Source organism: Dromiciops gliroides, chromosome 4, assembly GCF_019393635.1.
Source record: "Dromiciops gliroides isolate mDroGli1 chromosome 4, mDroGli1.pri, whole genome shotgun sequence".
Lineage (NCBI taxonomy): Eukaryota > Metazoa > Chordata > Mammalia > Microbiotheria > Microbiotheriidae > Dromiciops > Dromiciops gliroides.
In genome coordinates, this window is record NC_057864.1 from 105,342,001 (window position 1) to 105,361,887 (window position 19,887).

General features: G+C 43.7%; 1 protein-coding gene across 9 annotated transcripts in view; it reads left to right on the forward strand.

Annotated features, from left to right (window-relative positions):
- SRGAP2 (SLIT-ROBO Rho GTPase activating protein 2) overlaps positions 1 to 19,887 on the forward strand; it is a 257,394-nt gene that overhangs the window by 1,652 nt on the left and 235,855 nt on the right. For 7 of the 9 annotated variants that reach the window (XM_044001831.1, XM_044001832.1, XM_044001828.1 and 4 more), the window contains exon 2: positions 1,249 to 1,943. In XM_044001831.1, coding sequence (XP_043857766.1) covers positions 1,877 to 1,943 — 67 coding nt within the window. In that variant the 5' untranslated portion in view covers positions 1,249 to 1,876. Of the gene's footprint in view, positions 1 to 97; positions 234 to 499; positions 903 to 1,248; positions 1,944 to 19,887 lie in introns of those variants that run through there. The other 2 variants (XM_044001829.1, XM_044001830.1) reach the window with 2 other exon arrangements.

Sequence of the window (19,887 nt, forward strand, 5' to 3'; positions counted from 1 at the left end):
TTGCTTCCCTCCTCCTTTCCTCCCGCTGTCCTTTCCTTCGATCGCGGGAAGGGGGAGACACTGGCGGGCTTCTCTCGCGCTGCGGAGAGGGCAGGCGGGAGGGAGGAAAGGAAGGAGAGGGGCGCCCGAGGGTCTGCCTGCCCGCACGCCTCGCAGCCCGCTATGCGCCCTGGCTCGCGCTGGAGCCGGCTCGCGTCTCCCAGAGCCTTCCTTCTGTCGGGCACCTTTAGGGGGTGAGAAGCCGGGCCTGGAAAATGCGCCCCCCGGGGGAAGAGGGCTCCAAGATCTGGAATTTGGCGGCAGGGATGTGGCTGAGAGCGCTGGTGGAGGAGGGGGCTCCCCTGCTCGCGAGGGGCCGATCCCCGCAGGCGCGAATGGGGGTGGGCAGGGGCCTGGGGGAAAGCAGGCAAGCAGGCTCGGGGGGCGGGGGGGGGGAGAAGGGGAGGGAGACGAAAGCTGAAGTCAGGGCTGTCCTCCCGCGCTTTGCTGGCCGTGTCCTGGCCGGACTCTGCGGCCCTGTTTCCTGCCTCTGCCGGCCACATTTTTCCTCTAGATGTAGCCTGTGCTGAGTAGGGTCCCCCCCGCCTTTCCCTGCAGACCTCGCCCTCCCTCCGACATCCCTCTCCACCCCCCCTTTACATTTGCTGCCAAGGGAAGCTAGTAACCAAAAACAAAACAAGGAGGAGGAGGAGGAAGGGGAGGAAAAGTTGTGCGCTAGTAGCTTGTCCCTGCTGGGATCTGCATCCGCACCCCCCCCCCTTCCCCTGCCCTCGCCTTTTGATCGCCCTTTGATGTCTGGGGGAGATACTGGGGTTGGGGCGGGGTCCAATGGCCACCTCGGTTGTGAGGGGCCTTCGAGGTCCAGACCAGGAAGGCTTTGGCTGGGGCTGGGCACTGCTCAGGTTTGGCAAGATTTGGGGCGGGTGGGGTGGGTGGCTGCGGCAGTTTGGTGGGCTTAGGCTGAGCCTCTCTGCAGTCCTCCTCTGGCTGCAAGCGAGCAGATGCTTTGAAGTGATTTTGTCTCTTTAAATTCAGAGGGAGCTTCCCCTTTCTCTTGACCTTGCTGCATCTCTGTCCACCTCCCTCCTGCCCACCCCAGGAGCATTTTGTGGAGGTGAATGGGGCTTGGCCTCAGCCCTCCTAGCTTGGGCAAACGTCGCCTCCCCCACCCCTAGCCTGCGTATATGTATCTGCACTCCGGCTGATCCCCCTTTCTCCATCCCCCCCCCCCTTTTCCTGCATTTACAGGCAAGTGAACCGAAGAAAACGACTTCCGATCCTGCATTGCTGCTGCTCTCATTTGGGATTTGATTTGCATCATCTCAGGAGCCCGTAAAACCAAACAAAAAAAGAAGCAACCATCCAATCACCCCCCTCCCCCCATACACACACATACCTACAGACAGACACACAGACACACGCCCAGATACACACCCACACCCTCGCACTGACACTGACACTGACACAGTCAGGCGCACACAGATCCCCACACCCCCACACCATGTTGTTGTGCGGAAGGACTTCCACTCCCTGCCTGTGTCGTTGATGTCAGTCCCCAGGACAGCCTCCCGGCGCTGCGGCTCCCCAGGCTGATGCTGATGCTGATGCTGCGGCTCCGGGCTCGACACTAGGAAACAAGCCGCTGCTCCGCCCCGGCCCCCACCACCCCCAACATCTGCATGTTCCCGCCGAACTGGCCGCTTGCTGCCTCCCCAACCGGCAGCCTTCCTACGGACTGAAGCTCCCCGGAGCGCTGGATTCTGCTGGGAGACCCATCGACCCTTGGAGGAGGAAATCTTGAGGATTTTAATTTGAGTGGTCGATTTTTTTTTTTCTGGTGGATCTATCCATTCGGGAGCTGAATTAGGAAGGAAACATGACGTCTCCGGCTAAATTCAAAAAGGATAAGGAGATCATAGCAGAATACGATACTCAGGTCAAAGGTAGGTGATTTAAAAAAAATCATTGTACTTCTCTACAAATCTATTCATATGTATTTGTGTGTGTGTATCTATATATATCTATATACATGTATATTCACATATTTAAATATAGCCTATTGTGGCTCGTTGGGAACGTTTCATTTCCCTGGATAGAGCAGGTGGGGGAGTTTTATTCAGAGAAGACTGTCGGGGTGAGGGGCAGAGGAGGGTGTGTACCACCCAAGGATGGCAGGGCTTGGGGTCACAGGCACTAATGGAGATTTTCCAGAGCTTTAAGGTCTGCCCGGAGGAGCCGGGCCATCCCTGGAAGTGCCTCCTTTACCTTGGCTAGACTGGTTGGGGGGGGGAGGGGCACGTGGTCCTTGGAAGGATAAAAGGGGCAATCTGCCTTTGGGTTTGGGTCTTTAAAATGATTGAGATCTGACAGGTGTTTGGAAATGCATTTCACAGGCTGAAGCCTAATCTGAGCTGGAAACGTGTTCTCTTTGGAAAGCTCCTGCAGAGGTTGGGTTTATAAGGGTGGTTTTTTCTTTTCTTGGTGTTTTGTTGTTGTTTTTTTTGCCTACTGCAGTTATTTAAAACGTGTAAGACTTGTTATGGTATTAGAGACAGTCCAGGAACATCTTCTGCGGCTAGGCATACCTGCCTGGTCGCAGGTAGCCCAGCTACACCTAGGATTAGCCAGTTATCTTGAGAGTTGAAATCTAGGCACCCACCTCCATACTCTCACCCCCCCCCCCCAATTAGTATATGGTGCCTTGGGTTTTAAATTGAATTGTGCATCCCCCAGGGTTGTGGCTCTGGAAAAGAAAAAGAAAGGTATAGGTTTAACCCTTTGTTCTTTTCTTTTTTTTATTTTAAAGCCCCGAATTATTTCCCTGCAAAACAGGAATGAAAATGTGAACTTGTAGAGGCAAGTGACCAGTTCTCAGTTCTTCTAGGTCCACTGATAGACCTGACTAGTGAATCCCCTTTCCTGTAGCTCATTCCCAGATTCCTCACTTCCCTTCATTTCCTGGATTCCTGCCTGTTAATGAGGAACACATAACCTACATTTGTGTGGCTAACCCAACCTGACCAGCGAATCAGTCACTAGAGATAGCCATGTGCTTCAGTCTAGTGAGACATCAGCTGGGGGATGGGAAATAGGCCTTGAATGTTATAACACATGGCTGGAAATCTAGGTTTTCCTTTGTTTCAGGGTAGAGGGAAGTGTCCCCTCCTCCTTTCCCTGAATCTATGTTAGGAAAACCTTTTAACCACTGAGAGGACTTAGGGAGAGTTTTGTAACCCTTCCTTCCTCCAACCAAAGCTTGGGAGGGTTTAAAATGGGAAGCCAGTTGATCACTTCTGCTGGAGAGGACTTAATCTGCAGTTCCCACCATACTGGGATCTCTTTCTCTCCTCAGTTAGTTCGCCTCTAGAGTGTGCTCTGAAGGGGTAGATCGACTGACTGAAAGCCCTAGTAGGTTTACAGAAGGGATAGGGAGCTAACTAAATCCTAACCTAGATCCAGTTGTGCTGGGCTCGGGAGGGGTGTGGCTGTGAGTTAGAATAGAGTGAGGTCTTGGCCTCTTGTCCTGGTTGATAAGCCCTGACTCTTTTTGCAAACAATAGGGCGCTGGCCTTTTGTGTCCTGTCCAGATTTGGCTGCATTCTGCTGGTTGGAATCCCCCCTCTCATTATAACCAGGTCTGTCCCTCTCCTTCACATCCTGTTCAGACTGTTTCCAGACAGTTAATAACTCCCCTTTTCCAGGTTCTTCTCAGAAGCACCCCCATTTGACTAAGGGTGCAAAGTGATTTTGCACATGTATTTTTAGGAAGCTTCGGGACTGGAAAGGTGTTAATAGAGAACCATCTCAGCTAACTGATCCGGTTGGTAAAGGAATTCTGGAAATTCTCTTCTGTGTCTCAGAGAATTAACACTCGAATATTTACAAACACTGCTCTCTGAGATGATGTCATGCCATTGGATCTTTGAGGTTCTTTTAACCTTGCCATAGACAGAAGAGTTTTCTTTCCCTCTGTCTTTTCCCAATGACATTACATAGAATCATAGACTCGGAGAGCAAGAAGGAACCATAGGAATAATCCAGTCTAAACCTCTCACTTTGCAGAGAGGAAACTGGCTCAGAGATTAAGGGATTTACCCAGGTCACACAGCTAAATTAGTGGCAGAAACTGGGATCGGAACCCAGGTCTCGGAACTCTCTGTCCAATTCGCTTTTCACTATCAAACGCTGCATTTGATCTACTAGGTACTAGGAATCCAAAACCAAATGACAGTCACTGTCCTTTAAAGAGTTTACAGTCTCATCGTTGTTGCCCTTCTCTGCCTGCTCTTGTTTCAGAGTCATCTGAATGAAATGTGTATCTTTGGGAGACCCTCTCCTCTGCCTTCTTTGTGGCCCCCAACCCCTCCCACCTTGCTAGTCTTTGTAGCCATGTGGGGAGGTGCAGCACTTTTGGGGCTCATCAATCCCTTTGTGGTTTTTGCTGGAGGCTACCCTCTGAGACAGCCTAACTTGTCTCCTTCCTAAAGACAAGAGCACTGTTCTTTGGCTTGTTGGGATTCGGATCCCTTTAGTAAAATTCAGGTTTTTGGTGTCTGGTCAAATTCACAGCCGTGCCTCTTGGGCCCCTTGGTTTCCAGGATGTTGGTCCCTTTGCTGGATTTGAGCTGATACAATGCTGAGGTGTAGGTAATGTCACCAAGGCTGGAAAGGGTAATACTTGGATGAGTTAATATAACTTCATGTAGTCAGGCTCTTGTCATTTCTTTGCAGAGTCCTCTCTGCCCTGCCCCCCTCCCTCCTTTTTCATACTCTTTTAAAGTTTTTATAGTCTCCCAGAAAGCTCATATTGACAGTGAATGCAAATATTCCTGGAGGAATCGTCTGAAACAGAGTTGTACTGTTGTGCCTAGAAGTAAAAATTCTCTTTTTGAGAACATCGTGGGCATGTGTGTTTCTTTCTTTCTTTCTTTTTTAGGGTTTTTTTTTTTTTTTTTTGGCCATAGGAGAACAGTGTGTGTGCTCCATAGAGCTGAGGAGTGAAATTCTGCGATTTCCATCTGGAGCATTTTGATAGAATAAGCTCAGCCTTTTTGCCTGGAACAATTTAACTCTTTCAGAACGTGCCCCCCCCCCCTCCTTTTTTTTTAAACAAGCAATGGATGAAGCCCAGGCCTCAGTCATGATCTGTGTGGGTTTTCAGATGTGTGATCGATGGTATTTGAGCAAGTTAATTCCCCAAGGAGACTCCACTGCCTCTTGCCCATGCCAACAGAGGTCTTTGCTGAAGATCCTTTTTTCCCCAGCCCCTCTCCTCAGGGAGCTTTAAACATAATCAGTTTGTGTAATAAAACAGCAGTAAAACATCTTGCCCTGAATAGCCTGGTGGATGTTGTTGGGGCTGATTTTTCCCCCCACAGTGACTGAGGGTCTGGTCATCTCTTGACTTGGGAAGAGAGAGCCTGGTTGCACAGGCAGACTTTTCTTGGATGAAAATTAAACAGTTGGCAAAATTTCAGATGCTGTGCACCTTTCAGTAGAAACATGCCTGCTGGTGGGGAGGAGGGATAACTTGGGAGGGAGGAGAGGCAGTGACTGGAAATGGTGTAAGGCCCTTAACCTTTCTAAATTAGGGCGTTCTTCCAGGGAATGGGAACAGAAACTTGTTTTGGTGAAGCCCATTCAGTAGTTACAGTCACCTCTTCATACTTGCCCCATTTCATTGTAAGCTGCCTGCTTTAAAATTGGTTGGTCAAATCATTCACCTTTGTTCCTGCAGGAGTAGAATTTCTTTCTAGCTAGCGTTTGTCTGCTTTCATTGTAAAGTGTGGCTGACCTGGCAATGATTTGGCGGCAGGTGGATATCGATAAAGACTGCGGGTTTAGACTTAGGAGGTCTTGGGGTTCAAATCCTGACCCTATTCCTTTACAATCTTTGTTACCTGGAACAAATGACTACATCTCTCAAGGCCTCAGTTTTTTTCCATCTGTAAAATGAAGAGAGTGCAATAAATAATCTCTAAGGACCTATCCCAGTTAAAAATACTATATTTTATAGTATTTACCCCTATTTTGCAAGCAACAGGTACCCTTCCCTGACTTACATACATATGAAGGATGCTGACTGACCACTGGCTCTGTTTCCTCCTCCCATTCCCTTAAGCTTCTTTTCCTGGGAATTCCATTCCATTCAATTCATTCCTCCTTTTAAGGTAAGTTCTCTGCTTACCTTATACCTGGGTCTCTGGGGGCTTTATTAGGGATGTGTTAGTATGCTTGAGGGGAAAAACAATAGATATGTGGATATTTACTATTTATAAATTCAAGTCAACTAGTGTAACTAGCAGTTGATCCAGATTATCTGTTGTAGAATATGGTAAATTTCCTTTTGAAGTTGCTTGTTTTAAAAAAATCAATAATGGTTCAAATTGTCCAGGCTGGCTGCTGGACGGCTTGGTTCACCTTAATGAAAAAAGCCAATAGTGTCTCGGAGAGCTATGGGGTTAATGATTATCTCTTAGCTATTCTGTTTATTTATAAGGGAGGGCAAAGCTGTTCACAGGTTTGGCATCAGAAGGGACCTTAGAGTTGCCTCATTATTGTATAGGTGAGGAAACTGAAGGCCTTGGGGGAAATAAAGCCCAAAAAGAAAGAAGTAGCAGAAGCAGAGTTTGAACCCATCACCTTTTACTTAATCCAGACACTCTTTCCAGTAAAGTATCTGTTTTCCTATGAGTATTATTTATATAACCCTCAGACCCTTTGAGTCTCTTCTGTAGTGTCTGAACATGACCCAAATTGTTTGTTTTGTGGCGGGGAGAGTTATAAATCTAACTTGCCTTGCTTTTGACAGCCGTTCTTCTACACATCTCTTTACCCTGTTGAAGGCCTTTCACTCTGTGACCTCAGCCTATCTTTCCCAGCTTTATGGAAATGAGGCAGAGAGGGTTAAGTGACTTGCCCCAGGATCACAACAGCTAGTGTCAAGTGTCTGAAGCTGGATTTGAACTCAGGTCCTCTGAATCCAGGACCAGTGCTTTATTCACTGCGTCATCTAGCTGCCCAGTTTGCTCATCTTTAAAATGGTAATAGTAAATAATGCCAGCACTGTCTACCCTTCAGGTCCTGTGAGGGGAGGGCACTTCACATCCTTAAGTGTTTGCAGTTATTGCAGTTATTGCATTAGTTGTTCCAGACACTTTGGACCTTCCCAGAACACACATCTTTCTTTCTTCCCTAGTTCTGTCTTCCTGCCTGTTGCCTGCCAGGCAACATCTTACCAAAGCCCAAATCACGACTCCTCTTCTCTACAGTATTTTGCTTGATTGCCCCAATCGACGAGTGCTAGCTTCCAGGTTGCACCCCCACCATGCCAAGCCTGTGGTAACCCATGCACAGACTTTTCTCTTTGGATGGGACCTGGGCTTTCATTGGCAGGGGGTAACTCCTTTTTTACCAATGTAGGCCAGGACCTCCTCTGCAGCTGTTGAGAATGGCTAGGGAGTTGTGGGGGTGGGGGGCAGGGCAGTGCAGGGCAGGTACTGCCCTGGCTTACTTCACTAATATGTTTCAAAGGCTAGGCTTGAACTAGGGTCTCCTTGACTATTCACTTCCTGCATACTCTTATGTTAAAGAGATTTACTATACTTTAATTCCTTTTTAATTAGATTGTAAATGAGGGCAAGGACCCAGATCGGTTCAACTTTGTATCTCCATAGCACCTTAGGGTGCTTGGCTTGATAAATGTTTGTTGACTGAATGAATCTGTGCTGAGGTTTGGGTGTGTGTGCTGGGAGGGCCTGGGTGGATGGTGGACACCAAAGTCTCTCCCAGCCTTTGTCACAAATGGGGAACATTGATTTGCAGGCTCCTGAGGCACTCAGAGTTAAACTTTTAGAATTGATCAAAGGACCTGAATCACCTTTGAAAGCAAGAAAATCTGAATTGTAGTATTCCCAATAGCATTTCAGATTAGTCAGAAACTTTCTGTAGGCAGAGTGCAAAGCCTAGCAGATTTTGCAAGTGTGAAGTGGATCCCTTTTGAGAAGGAGTTAAAATAGGGGCGATCTAAAAAGAATGTTAATTCCCCCTTCTCCAAGTTGAGGATAATGTTGCTTGGTTAGGAGCAACTTCCATGATGTGCAGGAGGGAGAAATTGACAAAGGGAATCCTTTCCTTGGTTCTTCTAGTTATTTGCAACTAAGTGGCCTTGATCTTAATTTTTTCATCAGGAATTGATGGCTCTGGACTTGAAATATGCATATCCTTAAGGAAGGAGAAACAGCTGGGTAGTGAGGCTCCTCAATCTTGGTGGTTATTTTAGGATGCCATCTGCCAGGGAAAAAGGCCATCTTTTTTTTTTTTTTCTTTCCTCTTTGCCTAAAAATGTACTAAATGTTCGAAAAATCGTGGAACATATAGTTCATGTTGATGCATTGCAGACCTCAGATATTTGGTTTAAAATCACGGGCACGATGGGTAGGGCCTGTTCTACTGGGGAGAAGATGGATCCCCTCATCTGCTGTTGGCTGGGATGGTGTAGATTTAGAAAAAAACAAATTCCAGAAAACGATGGAGTACGTGGTGGTTTGGACATGACATCCTGTGATGCGACCCAGGAGCCTTAAAAAATCCATTCTGAATGGTCGGCAGCTACTTTAAAAAAATTTTTTTTTTTGGGCAATTGGGATTAAGTGACTTGCCCAGGGTCACACAGCTAGTAAGTGCTGTGTCTGAGGGCAGATTTGAACTCCGGTCCACCGGAATCCAAGGCCAGTGCTCCATCCACTGCGCCACCTAGCTTCCCCTGGCAGCTACTTCTAACAGTGAAGTCCTATGGTCCTGAACCATCTTTTGTGAGAGGATTGAGCCATACTTTCTGGGAGATGGTGAAAGGTGCTCTTTTGGGCTATGAGGCTCTCTTTTTTGTTTTGTTTTTGTGGGGCAATGGGGGTTAAGTGACTTGCCCAGGGTCACACAGCTAGTACTCTTCAAGTGTCTGAGGCTAGATTTGAATCCAGGGCTACCTAGCTGCCCCGAGTCTCTCTTTGCAGTAAATATTAACTGCACTGCACAAAATCCACATGGTACTCTAATAATCAAATCATTTAGTGTATTTTCCCAAACGTCTAAGTCCCTCATACCTGACTCATTTGGTAAGACTTAATTTTTCATGTTTTCATGTTGAGGATCTGAGTTTATCTCACCGTCAAAGCATCCTAAGAGCTGAAAGGGACCTGAGAGATCATCTATTCCAAATGGATTCCTCTGGAAATTGACAACTCAGGAGGTGAAGTGACTAGTGGCAAAGCTTCCACTGCACCTGAGTCTATCGATTCATAGTCCTGTGTGATCTTTTCACTAATTACAGTTCCTCTCAATTCACAAGCCTTGCTTTATACTCATTGAGTCCTACAACCAGTAGTTCATGACAAGGGTTTCCAGTGTTTTGAGGGGTGTGGAGCTACTTGCAGTTTCCTCAGACCCTAAATTGCTGTGGAAGAATGCTTATAGGACTGGTTGATCAGAGTGGAGGTGGGTCCTCCCTGAAAATTCTGCCCATCCCTGGAGAGGGGTGTGGCACATAGTTTGGAAACCTACCAGGTTGGTGATATACCAATAGGTTGATGTCCTAGTGGGGAAACCTGACCTAGTGATATGGTGAACTGTCAACATTGAACTGACCCAGGAGTAGAGTTAAAACTGAATCCCTAGGGTATTTTCTCAAAATCTCTTATCACTGTTATCAGAATAATTATGTGCAACCTTAGCCTTTTAGTTAGTACAGTGAGTTACGTAGTCAAAAAATTGTTCAATAATCAAATGACTCTGATTTCATTAATGTGGCTGCGTGGTGCAACAGGGGATCAGGACCCCTTGATGCCTGCCCATTTTATGTAACTCTTGTCCTTAAATAACCACAAGGGGGGGATCCTCCCAGTGTGCTTGGGCCCCCTCCCCCATCTATGTATAATCCATTCTTTTTCTTGAGCACATTCTGGGGTCTTCATTGTTCCCTTTTGTGTTGCAGCCCACTTATACCCATCCATAATGAGCCTTTCCATTGCCCTTTGAGTGAAAAGAATCTCCTGTTAGTTGTTGGCTTGGCCTTGTTCTTTTGGATGGGTAAGAAGAGTTTTGAGCAGTTTATAGTATTGCAACTGTTATGTTCAGGACTTGAATTAAAAGAAAAAAGGAAGTGTGATTACAAATATTTTTTTGAGAAGTAAAGAAATGGATTTTAAAAGCCATTTTTAGTGGTGAGTAGACTAATAGGGGCTATGGAGTTGGTGAAGATTTTAACCTAAAGCCTTCTAAGTCACTCAGTAAACATTTATTGTGTCCCAGGCACTGTGCTAAGTACTGGAGATTGAAAGAAAGACAAGAGACAATTCTTGCCTTCAGGGAACTCACCATCAAAAGGGGAGACAATATGCAAACAATTATGTACAAACAAGATAAAGACAGAATAAGTTGGACATATTCTACCCAGGAAAAGTGGGGCCACTGGTGTGGAGAGAGGATTTGTTTTAGGAGAGAGATTAGGAAAGACTTTTTATAGGGTGGTACAAATGTTTTGGTGTTCTTAAAAGTAGCTTGATAGTATCTTGGCTCAATTGTTCTTCAAATACCAGTTAGGTCTACTATGAGGATAGCAGACTTGAGTTCTGGAAGAGAGAGAGTGAGGCTGATTTTGCATAGCTCTGTCTCACTTCAAAAGCCAGTGAAAACATGGACCTTGTGATATCTTTGGTCTTCTTCCAAAATGAAGGATGAACAACAATACTTGAACAAGCTCCATCACTTACCAGTTATGTGACCCTACCTAGGTAAATCACTTATCTTCATTATGTATGAGTTTCCTCATCTGTAAAATGGAGATAGTAATTAATTTTTGTGCCTACTTAGGATTCTTACAAAGATAACGTGTTGTAACCTGTAAAGCCCTGTGTAACTGGTCTACATTGAGTAAAAATTAAGACATAAAAATGATATTCCATTTCCAAGCTTTGTTAAAAGTCCACATTATTTTCTCAAAATCAGGACCATTCAGGAAAATCCTCAAGGCAGGGTGCAGTAGAAAGAGCTTTGGATTTGGAGTCAAGGCTGGAATTTGAATATTGACTCTGCCACTTAATACTTGTGAAACTTTGGGTAAATTGTGGAACTTTTAAAATGTAAAATGTCAGGGTTGGACAAGATGACCTTTTGGGTCCTTTCACCCTTAAATCTATAATCCTATCATTTCCCTATACAAAATAGCTTCTGTGTGAATTATGAGGACCTATTCTAATACCACAACCTAAGTATTTGCTTTTATTTTCAAGGTATGAAAAAGATAATAGTCCTTTGTTCTGTTTCTAAGTACCTATTACCAGCAACAACACTAATAATAATAATAGCTAACATTTATATTGTGCTTTAAAGTTTGCAAATCACTTTACAAATATTATTTCTCATTTTATCTTCCTCTGAGAAGTAGGTGCTATTATTATGAAACCACTGAAGCCGGAGATTAAGTGAATTGTCCAGGGTTATACAGCTAAGAAGTATATGAGGAACGGGCAGCTAGGTGGTGCAGTGAATAGAGCACTGATTCCGGAGTCAGGAGGACCTGAGTTCAAAATGGGGCCTCAGACACCTAATAGCTGTGTGACCCTGGGCAAGTCATTTAACCCCATTCCCTGCCCCCCCCCCCCAAGGTGTGTGAAGCTGAATTGGAACTGAGGTCTTCCTGCCTCTAGCACCATCTGTCTTTCCAGCTCTCTCTATTTATGCACTATACATATGTACTGATGTGTGTGTGTGTTTATATCTATCTCTGTTTACCTATATCTGTATGCTCTAAGACTATGTCCTATTATACATTTTTTGCAAGTCAGGATGACGTGGGTTTCATTTCTGCCTCTGACATATGTTCCCTGTGTATCCTGCACAAATCAACAAAATTCTTTAGTGCCTTAAGCAACTTTCTAAAGAGCAGTTATTTGCTGATCAGCGCTGATAATCATTTTCCTCAATAGGAGTTCCCTGTACCCATCTAAGGTCCAGGTGTGCGCTCTCACTCTGTCTCTGTCTCTTTATATTTTTATATAAATTTTATATTAGTTTATATATATTTAGAGAGATATCTACATGCCTTTATATAGAAAATTACATGTATATAAATATACACATATGTTTATATATACACATACATTTGTCTTCATATATATCTATATGGAAATCTTGATATATAAAATTACATGTACATAGAGGGATATTTATGTGTATTTATATAGATATATACATATGGTTTTCTATATCTTTTTATATGTTTATATATATACACAGAGATGTCTTAATATATAGGTCTAATATGTCTTATCTAGAAATGCTATTATAACATTTCATTATAAAACATAAATAAGTTTATATGTATGTTTATACACATTTGTCTTCATATATGATTTCTAATATGGCTTTCTTTATATATGTCTTTACATATACAATTATATATGTGTGTTTATGTATACACAATATGTCTTCATAGATATATGTCTAATATGACTTTATATAGAAATAAATGCCTTTACATATAAAATTGCCCTGGGGGAAGGAAGTACGGAAGCCACTGCTAAGATACCATGTGATCTCCACCTAGTTATTTCTCCTGCTTAGGGTTTTAAGGCTTCATCTAGAAGCTAATGGGCTTTGTGTTTTCAGAGCTTGTTGGAGTCACCTGTATCTTATCTCTTGATCTCCACATCTATTCCATGATTTGTGGTAATGTAAATTATCTCAGCTTTGCCCTGTCAGCATTTCACTCCAAGCATTGAAGCATTTTGTATAGATTTTATCTGTTAGTTTGATTCACGAAATTCAGAGAATGGATGTTTTTAATCCATTTATAGCATCACCTTGAAACTCCTGTCCCTTCTCAAAAGGCCAAGACCGTCTTTGCTGGCATCATTGTCCTTACCGTAGACCACATAACCTTCCGTTCACATCTTGACTTCACCATTGCTTTCAGAATGCAAATGTCTCTCCCACCTACTTCTTGCTCTCCTAAGCATGGGCTTTTCTGTGTGCAAAATCGTGCTTGTTTTGTGTTTATTTTCCTCTGTCCTGGCCCTGGGGTGCCATGCTGTTAGTCCAGAAATCTTAGCTATTTTGCATTCAGCAGCAAAATAGTTAATCATTGATGTAGCCAAAACAGAACCTTCATTTTTAACCCTCATATTCCAAACCATGCTTCCCTTACCACCCCTCTGAGAAGGGGGAAAAAGCCACATTCCTGCAAACCTTAATGTAAAACGATCTCATGTTTATGAGAGCCAGAGTTATTTGGGAGTGATACTTGTGTCCTGGAGGCACAGTGGGCATGACGTGAAAGCAGGGCTATGTGGCCTGCAGAGATTGCAGATAAGGCTGTAATGTGTAATTGAGTAAGAATTTGAAAAATTACTCGATAACATGAGGAGCAGCAAATCACTGTTTGTGCTTTCTTGGGCTCGAAAACTATTTGGAGTGGGAGCAGAGGAGTTGGCATTGTCTGCAGGGCATGGGAATCCCTTCCACATACCCACGTAAAATGTCTCTGGAGTCACAGAATTCCCAAACAGGGCTTATGGGCATTAGAACTGGAAGGGACTTTGGTGGCCACTTCTTTTAGCCCCTTCATTTTATAGATCAGGAAGAAACAGGCCCAGTGAAGTTAAAGGCTCTTCCCAAAGGCACAGTAATAAAAAAGAGCAGACACAGGATTTAAGTTCAGGTCTTCTGACTAATGGCAGTATATTCTGCCACCTTATAGGCTTGTCATTAGCCAAAAAAAAAAAAATCCAGAAATGGGACTGTCAATGCTCTTCCTAAATTCTTGAGAGAAGAGGATGCCATCACTTCTCTGTCTCTTTCTCCAGTGACCTACAATCTTAAAAGTTCTGAAGATTTTATTGCGGTTTAACCTACACCCAGGGCTTGAGGTAGGATAAAAAAGGAAAGGGTGATGATTTCAACTCACTCATTTTTCAGCAGCTGCTGCCACCACACCCCCTGCACTTATATTTCCAGTCTAGTGGACAGAGATTGGGAGGGGACAGATGGAGGCAGTTAGTTGCTGATGACATTTTTTTCTCCCACCCAGCCCCAAGGGGTTGGCTCCCTTCCGCATCTTCTCCTCCCTACCTCATTTTCCTGCCCCTTAAAGTGCTGCTACATCTTACTGTTAAGTAGGACAGCTAACTGTAGAAGTACCATCCCAGAGTACCTTTCAAATCTCAAAATAGACCATTCTTCATTGTCCTACATTTCATTGTGGGGATTATCTGAGATAATCTGGTGTTGTCCCTTGTGTCCCAGGATATTGGACCTAGAGACAAGCCAAGGGAACGTCAGGGCCCTCTGTAGTACTAGTTCACCTTCAAAAACCAAATGGATTGCTGTGTTCCACATGATGTATCTATCCATCAATCAAGAAGTATCTATTGAACACATACTGTGAACCCAGTCTTGAAAGACAATTCTAACATCATAGATTGGAACTGGAGTCATCCATTATTTTATAGAGGAGGAAAGAGGTCTAGCAAAGCTAAGTGACTTGCCCAAAGTCATACAGATAGCAGAGAGAGAGAGAGAGAGAGAGAGAGAGAGAGAGAGAGAGAGAGAGAGAGAGAGAGAGTGCGTGCGAGCGAGTGCGCTGACCTTGAAACCTGAGGAGTTGTGGTTAAGTCTTCTCTGCCATCCATGTGACCTTGGGCAAGTCTCTTCAATTCTCAAGAATCTTAGCTTTGTCTGTAGAATAAGAGTTTTGAACAAACTGCCCTCAATTCTATTCAATTCAGCTAACATCTACTAAGTGCCTACTGTGGACAAGGAGGTACTCTGCTAGGTACTCTGCTAGACAAAAGGAGCTCTGGAGGAGATTGCATTCCACTGATGAGTTCTAGACATCTGAACGCTGAGAGATCTGGTTGATGGGGTTGTAAAACTACTGTCAGTGATCTGAAAGCGGTGGAAAATGGGATAGGTGTTATAAGGAAGTGTCATATCAGTTTTCAAAATAAGGAAAAGAATAGTCTACAAACAGTAGGGTCAGTAAGCTTGACTTCTATTCCTAAAAAATTCTAGAACATATTATCTTTTTTTTTTTTTTTTGCAGGGTAATGGGGGTTAAGTGACTTGCCCGGGGTCACACAGCTAGTAAGTGTCAAGTGTCTGAGGCCGGATTTGAACTCAGGTCCTCCTGAATCCAGGGCAGGCGCTTTATCCACTGTGCCACCTAGCTGCCCCTTAGAACATATTATCAAAGGGATGGAGAATGAAAATGTAGAAAAGGAAGCAGTGATCACAGAAAGCCAGGGTAGCCTCATCCAGAAAAGGCCATGCCAGACTAACCCAATTTGCCTTTTTGACTGGTATACTATGGATACTTTAGAGGGGATCAAGGCTTCTTAACCTGTGTAAAGGGTTAAAATTCTAACTATACTATCTAAAATCTAATGAGTGGTCACCAATAAATTATAAGCTTTAGCAAGAGTATTTAAGTATTTATTAAAGAGCATTAGGATCTAATAATCAGAGGCAGCTAGGTGGCACAGTGGTTAAAGCGCTGGCCCTGAATTCAGGAGGATTCAATACCTCCTGTGAAACTGGGGACCCCCCCCCCCACCCTGCATCTGAGCACACACCTCCAAGCTAATTGGCCGGTAGCCATGATTGACAGTATCCATGAGCAAACTTCTCTTCCCGACGCTAAAGAAAGCTGGCTTGCCCTCAGACGCCTCCTCCTCATGGCAGAGCTTTCCTACTGTAACTCTCCAGGAGGTGGTGTTATTCCAATCGTTACACCTGGGGTACTTAGACTTGTTTTTCAGAATATTTTGATAACTCTTTTTCAGTACAATTGGTTTCCTTTATAGTCACACATATTTTATTTTATGCATTTATTTAAAATCATTATTCTGAGAAGGGGCTCATGGGCTTTATCCTCTCACCAAATGAGGCCCATGTCACAAGAGATTTTTCATCAAGATTTTATCAAAGCATTTGACAAAGTCTTTTATGTTTTATATGTGGGTGAAATAAAGAGATGTGGGCTAGAACAGGGTTTCTTAAACTTTTTCTACTTGAGACCCCTTTTTGCCCAAGAAATTTTTACGTGATCCCAAGGCATCTAGGTATATAAAATAGGTATACATAACTTTTTACTGTTGCCAAATTTTTCATGACCCTCCACATTCACTTATGTGACCCCATATGGGGTTGCAACCCACAGTTTAAGAAACCCTGAGCTAGAAGACAGTAAATTCAGATGGGTTTGGGGACAGGTTGTGTGACTGGACTCAAAAAGGCAATTTGGAATTAAGACATAACTGTGGGGCAGTTAGGTGGCAAAGTGTATAGAGCACCAGCCCTGGAGTCAAGAGGACCTGAATTTCCAATCTGGCCTCAGATACTTGACACTTACTAGCTGTGTGACCCTGAGCAAGTCACTTAACCCCAATTGCCTCACCAAAAAAAAAAAGACATAACTGTGTTGCCACAGATATCTGACCTTCACCCTATGCTGTCTAATAGTTTTTATCAGTAACTTGGACGAAGACAGATGACAGAGTGAAGTAAAATAGCTGACATGTTAGATGACAGAGTCTGGATTCAAAAAGATGTCAGTTGGCTAGAACATTGGCTACATCTTAGATGGAGTTTAAGGGACAGATATAATCTTTTTTTTTTTTTTTTTTTTGGGCAAGACAATGAGGGTTAAGTGACTTGCCCAAGGTTACACAGCTAGTAAGTGTCAAGTGTCTGAGGCTGGATTTTAATTCAGGTCCTCCTGAATCCAGGGCCTGTGCTTTATCCACTGTACTACCTAGGTGCCTCTGTCACCTAACTGCCCCTATCTTTTTTCTAAATTTTAAAAATATGCATTGATACATTTTATTTTTACATGCTTTTCTACAAATACCCCCAGAAGGCCTTTACAAAGCACATTCTTCCCAAACAATTAGTTTATTCATTATGAACAGAGAAATATGTTTTTTAGCCTTGGTGATAAAGTATTGATGTTGATTTGTAGTTGATCAGAATTTTATCAGTTAGCCTTGTTGACTTGACTTACCCTTCTCGTCATTATGGACGTATTTGTTTGGGCTCGGCTTTTTTCATCCTATCTCCCTTCATACAAGTAGGTCCATGTTTTTATGAATTCTTCATATTCATCATTCCTTTTCATTCATTCATCCATCCATTCTACCTATGTGATTTTGTTGGTGAAGGACATGTCCCTTGAAGAAATTTCCTTTGCCAATGCAGATTGACAACTGTGCTGAAATTTAGATAGTCTTAGAGAATTGCCCGGGGCATTTGAGAGGTTAAATAGCTTGCCTGGTTCACATAGCTAGTATGTATATTAGGTGTAGGGCTTGAGCCCCGGTCTTCTCATTTCTGGAGGTCAGCTGCCAATCTACAGCCTGTCTTTGAGTATTCCTTTGGCACAGTGATATCGCATTATGTTTACATGCCATAATTTATTCAGCCATTTCCAATCTTTGGGAGCATATTCTGTTTTTGTCTTCAAGTATTTTAAAGGCTGGCTGGGAGGAGTAGTAATTAGACCTCATTGGCTTGGCCACAGAGAAGCCTAGTTAGGCTTAATGTAAGGAAATCTTCCAGCAGTTAGAACTCTCCCGAAGCAGAATGGGTCACCTTGGCAAGCAGCAAATAACCACTTGGCATTGTTGGAGAAGGGATTCTAGGTGAGGGGTAGGTTGGACTAGATGGCTCCTAAGGCCCTTTGCAAGTTTTTGATTCTCTGATGAATAGTGTAACAGGAGGTTGGAAGAGTAGTTGGAAGGTAGTGTTAAGAGTTTGGTGGTATTGAGTTTGGCCATTGTCAAAGACATTGGAGAGGTATTTGAGCAGAGGCATGACATGATGCAAGCTATTTTTAAAGATGAATTTGGTGGTGGTGTGTAATTGGGAATTAGAATAAGTGAAGTCTGGAGGCTGGGAGACCTGTTGTAATTAAGTGGTTGTTGAAATGATCCAATTTTGAGATGAGACGTCCTGGAGGATTGTGGGAATGGCAAAGGAGGGATAATAGTAGGAGCACTTCCTAGTTCTCCCCTGAACTCTGAACCCACATTTCCAGCTGCCACCTGGACATGGTGAAAAACTAATATCAAGCTCAGTATATCCAAAATGAAATTCACAGGGAGCTGTGGTGGGTTACTGGGAAGTATACTGGATTTGGATTTAGGAGATTTCCCACAAGACCCTGTTATGTAATGAACTCAATAGCTGTGTGACCTTGGGAAAATCACTTAACCTCTCTGACCACCCATTTCCTAACCTATAAAATTAAAAAAAAATTTTATTTAAAATGTAAATACAAGATGAGAAAAGAAAAAAAGAAGCCTTTCCTTGTACACAGCAAAACACGAGAAGATTCAATATTAAAAAAATAAATTTCCATTTCAAGAAAACCTATGCAATAAATACTACACATCGTTTTCATCTGTAAAATGAAAATAACAACACTTGGATCACCTACTATGGAAAACACTTGATAAACTGGAAAGCATTAGATCAACATTTGCTGACCCTGCTTTACTCTCCCCCAATTGCCTCTCTTCTGAACTTCCTTATTTCCCTATTTTGCTTTTGAATTGTTAATTTTCTGTTAATGGTGTCAGCATTAGCCCAGTCCCTTTGTGCCCTCCAAGTCCAAGTAGTTTCCAAGTCTCCGTTTGTGCTTTTAGTTGCCTAGCAATTAGTGCTTGTACTACCTACCTGAGAAGATTGTTCTGGGGGGGCGGGAAAACCAGACTCCAATCCCACACAATACAGGGTGTCCCAAAAGTCTTGGTATAATTTTAAGCCACTAAGTCCATTAAAGCTAAAGTTGTACCAAGATTTTAGGGACACCTTGCATAGACATTTTTTTTTTAAGGGCAACGGGGATTAAGTGACTTGCCCAGGGTCACACAGCTAGTAAGTGTCAAGTGTCTGAGGCCGGATTTGAACTCAGGTCCTCCTGAATCCAGGGCCAGTGCTTTATCCACTGCGCCACCTAGCCGCCCCTTGCATAGACATTTTAAAGTGGGGTTATTAACAACACGAATAGGAATGACTGACCTTGCCCCCATTGTCTCTACTTAGACTGTTCTAGAAGTTTCCTAGCCAGGTCTTTTGCCTTCATTTTTTCATCCCTTAATCTCTCCACCTCCCACCCCAAAAGTGTTCCAATCCATTCTACTGAGTAACATTCTGTGGCTATGAGTCCAATGACCTTGCAGGAGAACCTTGAATGACTTCTGTCATCCAAAGCCACCTATAAACTGACCCCAAAGGACCCCCTCCCCCATCCTTTACGTTCTGGTCCAAGTAGACTATGCACTAACCATGTCTCGCTCTTTCCCATGTGTGTGCCTGGACTGCCCTCCACCTCAGCTGCTCTCCATGTATGGATCTCTGAGCACGTCGCATCCAGTGTGCTTTTATTTCTAAATGTCAGGAGCCCTTTCCTGGTCATCACTGCATCCCAGCGCCCAGCACAGTTGCCTGTCAAGTTCTAGGCTCCCCCTGAATATTTGTGAAATTTTGGACTGCAAGATTGTGTGTGGTGATTTAAGGAAAGGGAAGAGTCCACAAGAGATGATTTTGAAGTCTGAGTGACTTCCTAATGATAGTGTCATCAGCAGAAGGCTGCCAATTTGGAGAGGCAGATGATGCTTTAGAAATGTAGGAGATGTCAGTAAGTAGTTACAGATGTCATTGACCCCCAAATCTCTTTCATCTGGGCTGTCTCAGTTTCCCTCCCACACAAGCTAAGCTGTCGAATGCTGAAGAATGAAGAAATACAAACTAGAGGACGGCCTGTGGAAATGGTAGGTAACTGGCCCCCCTCGCTGTCTCCCTACATTGCTGTTTCAGAAATGTTTTCCTTTG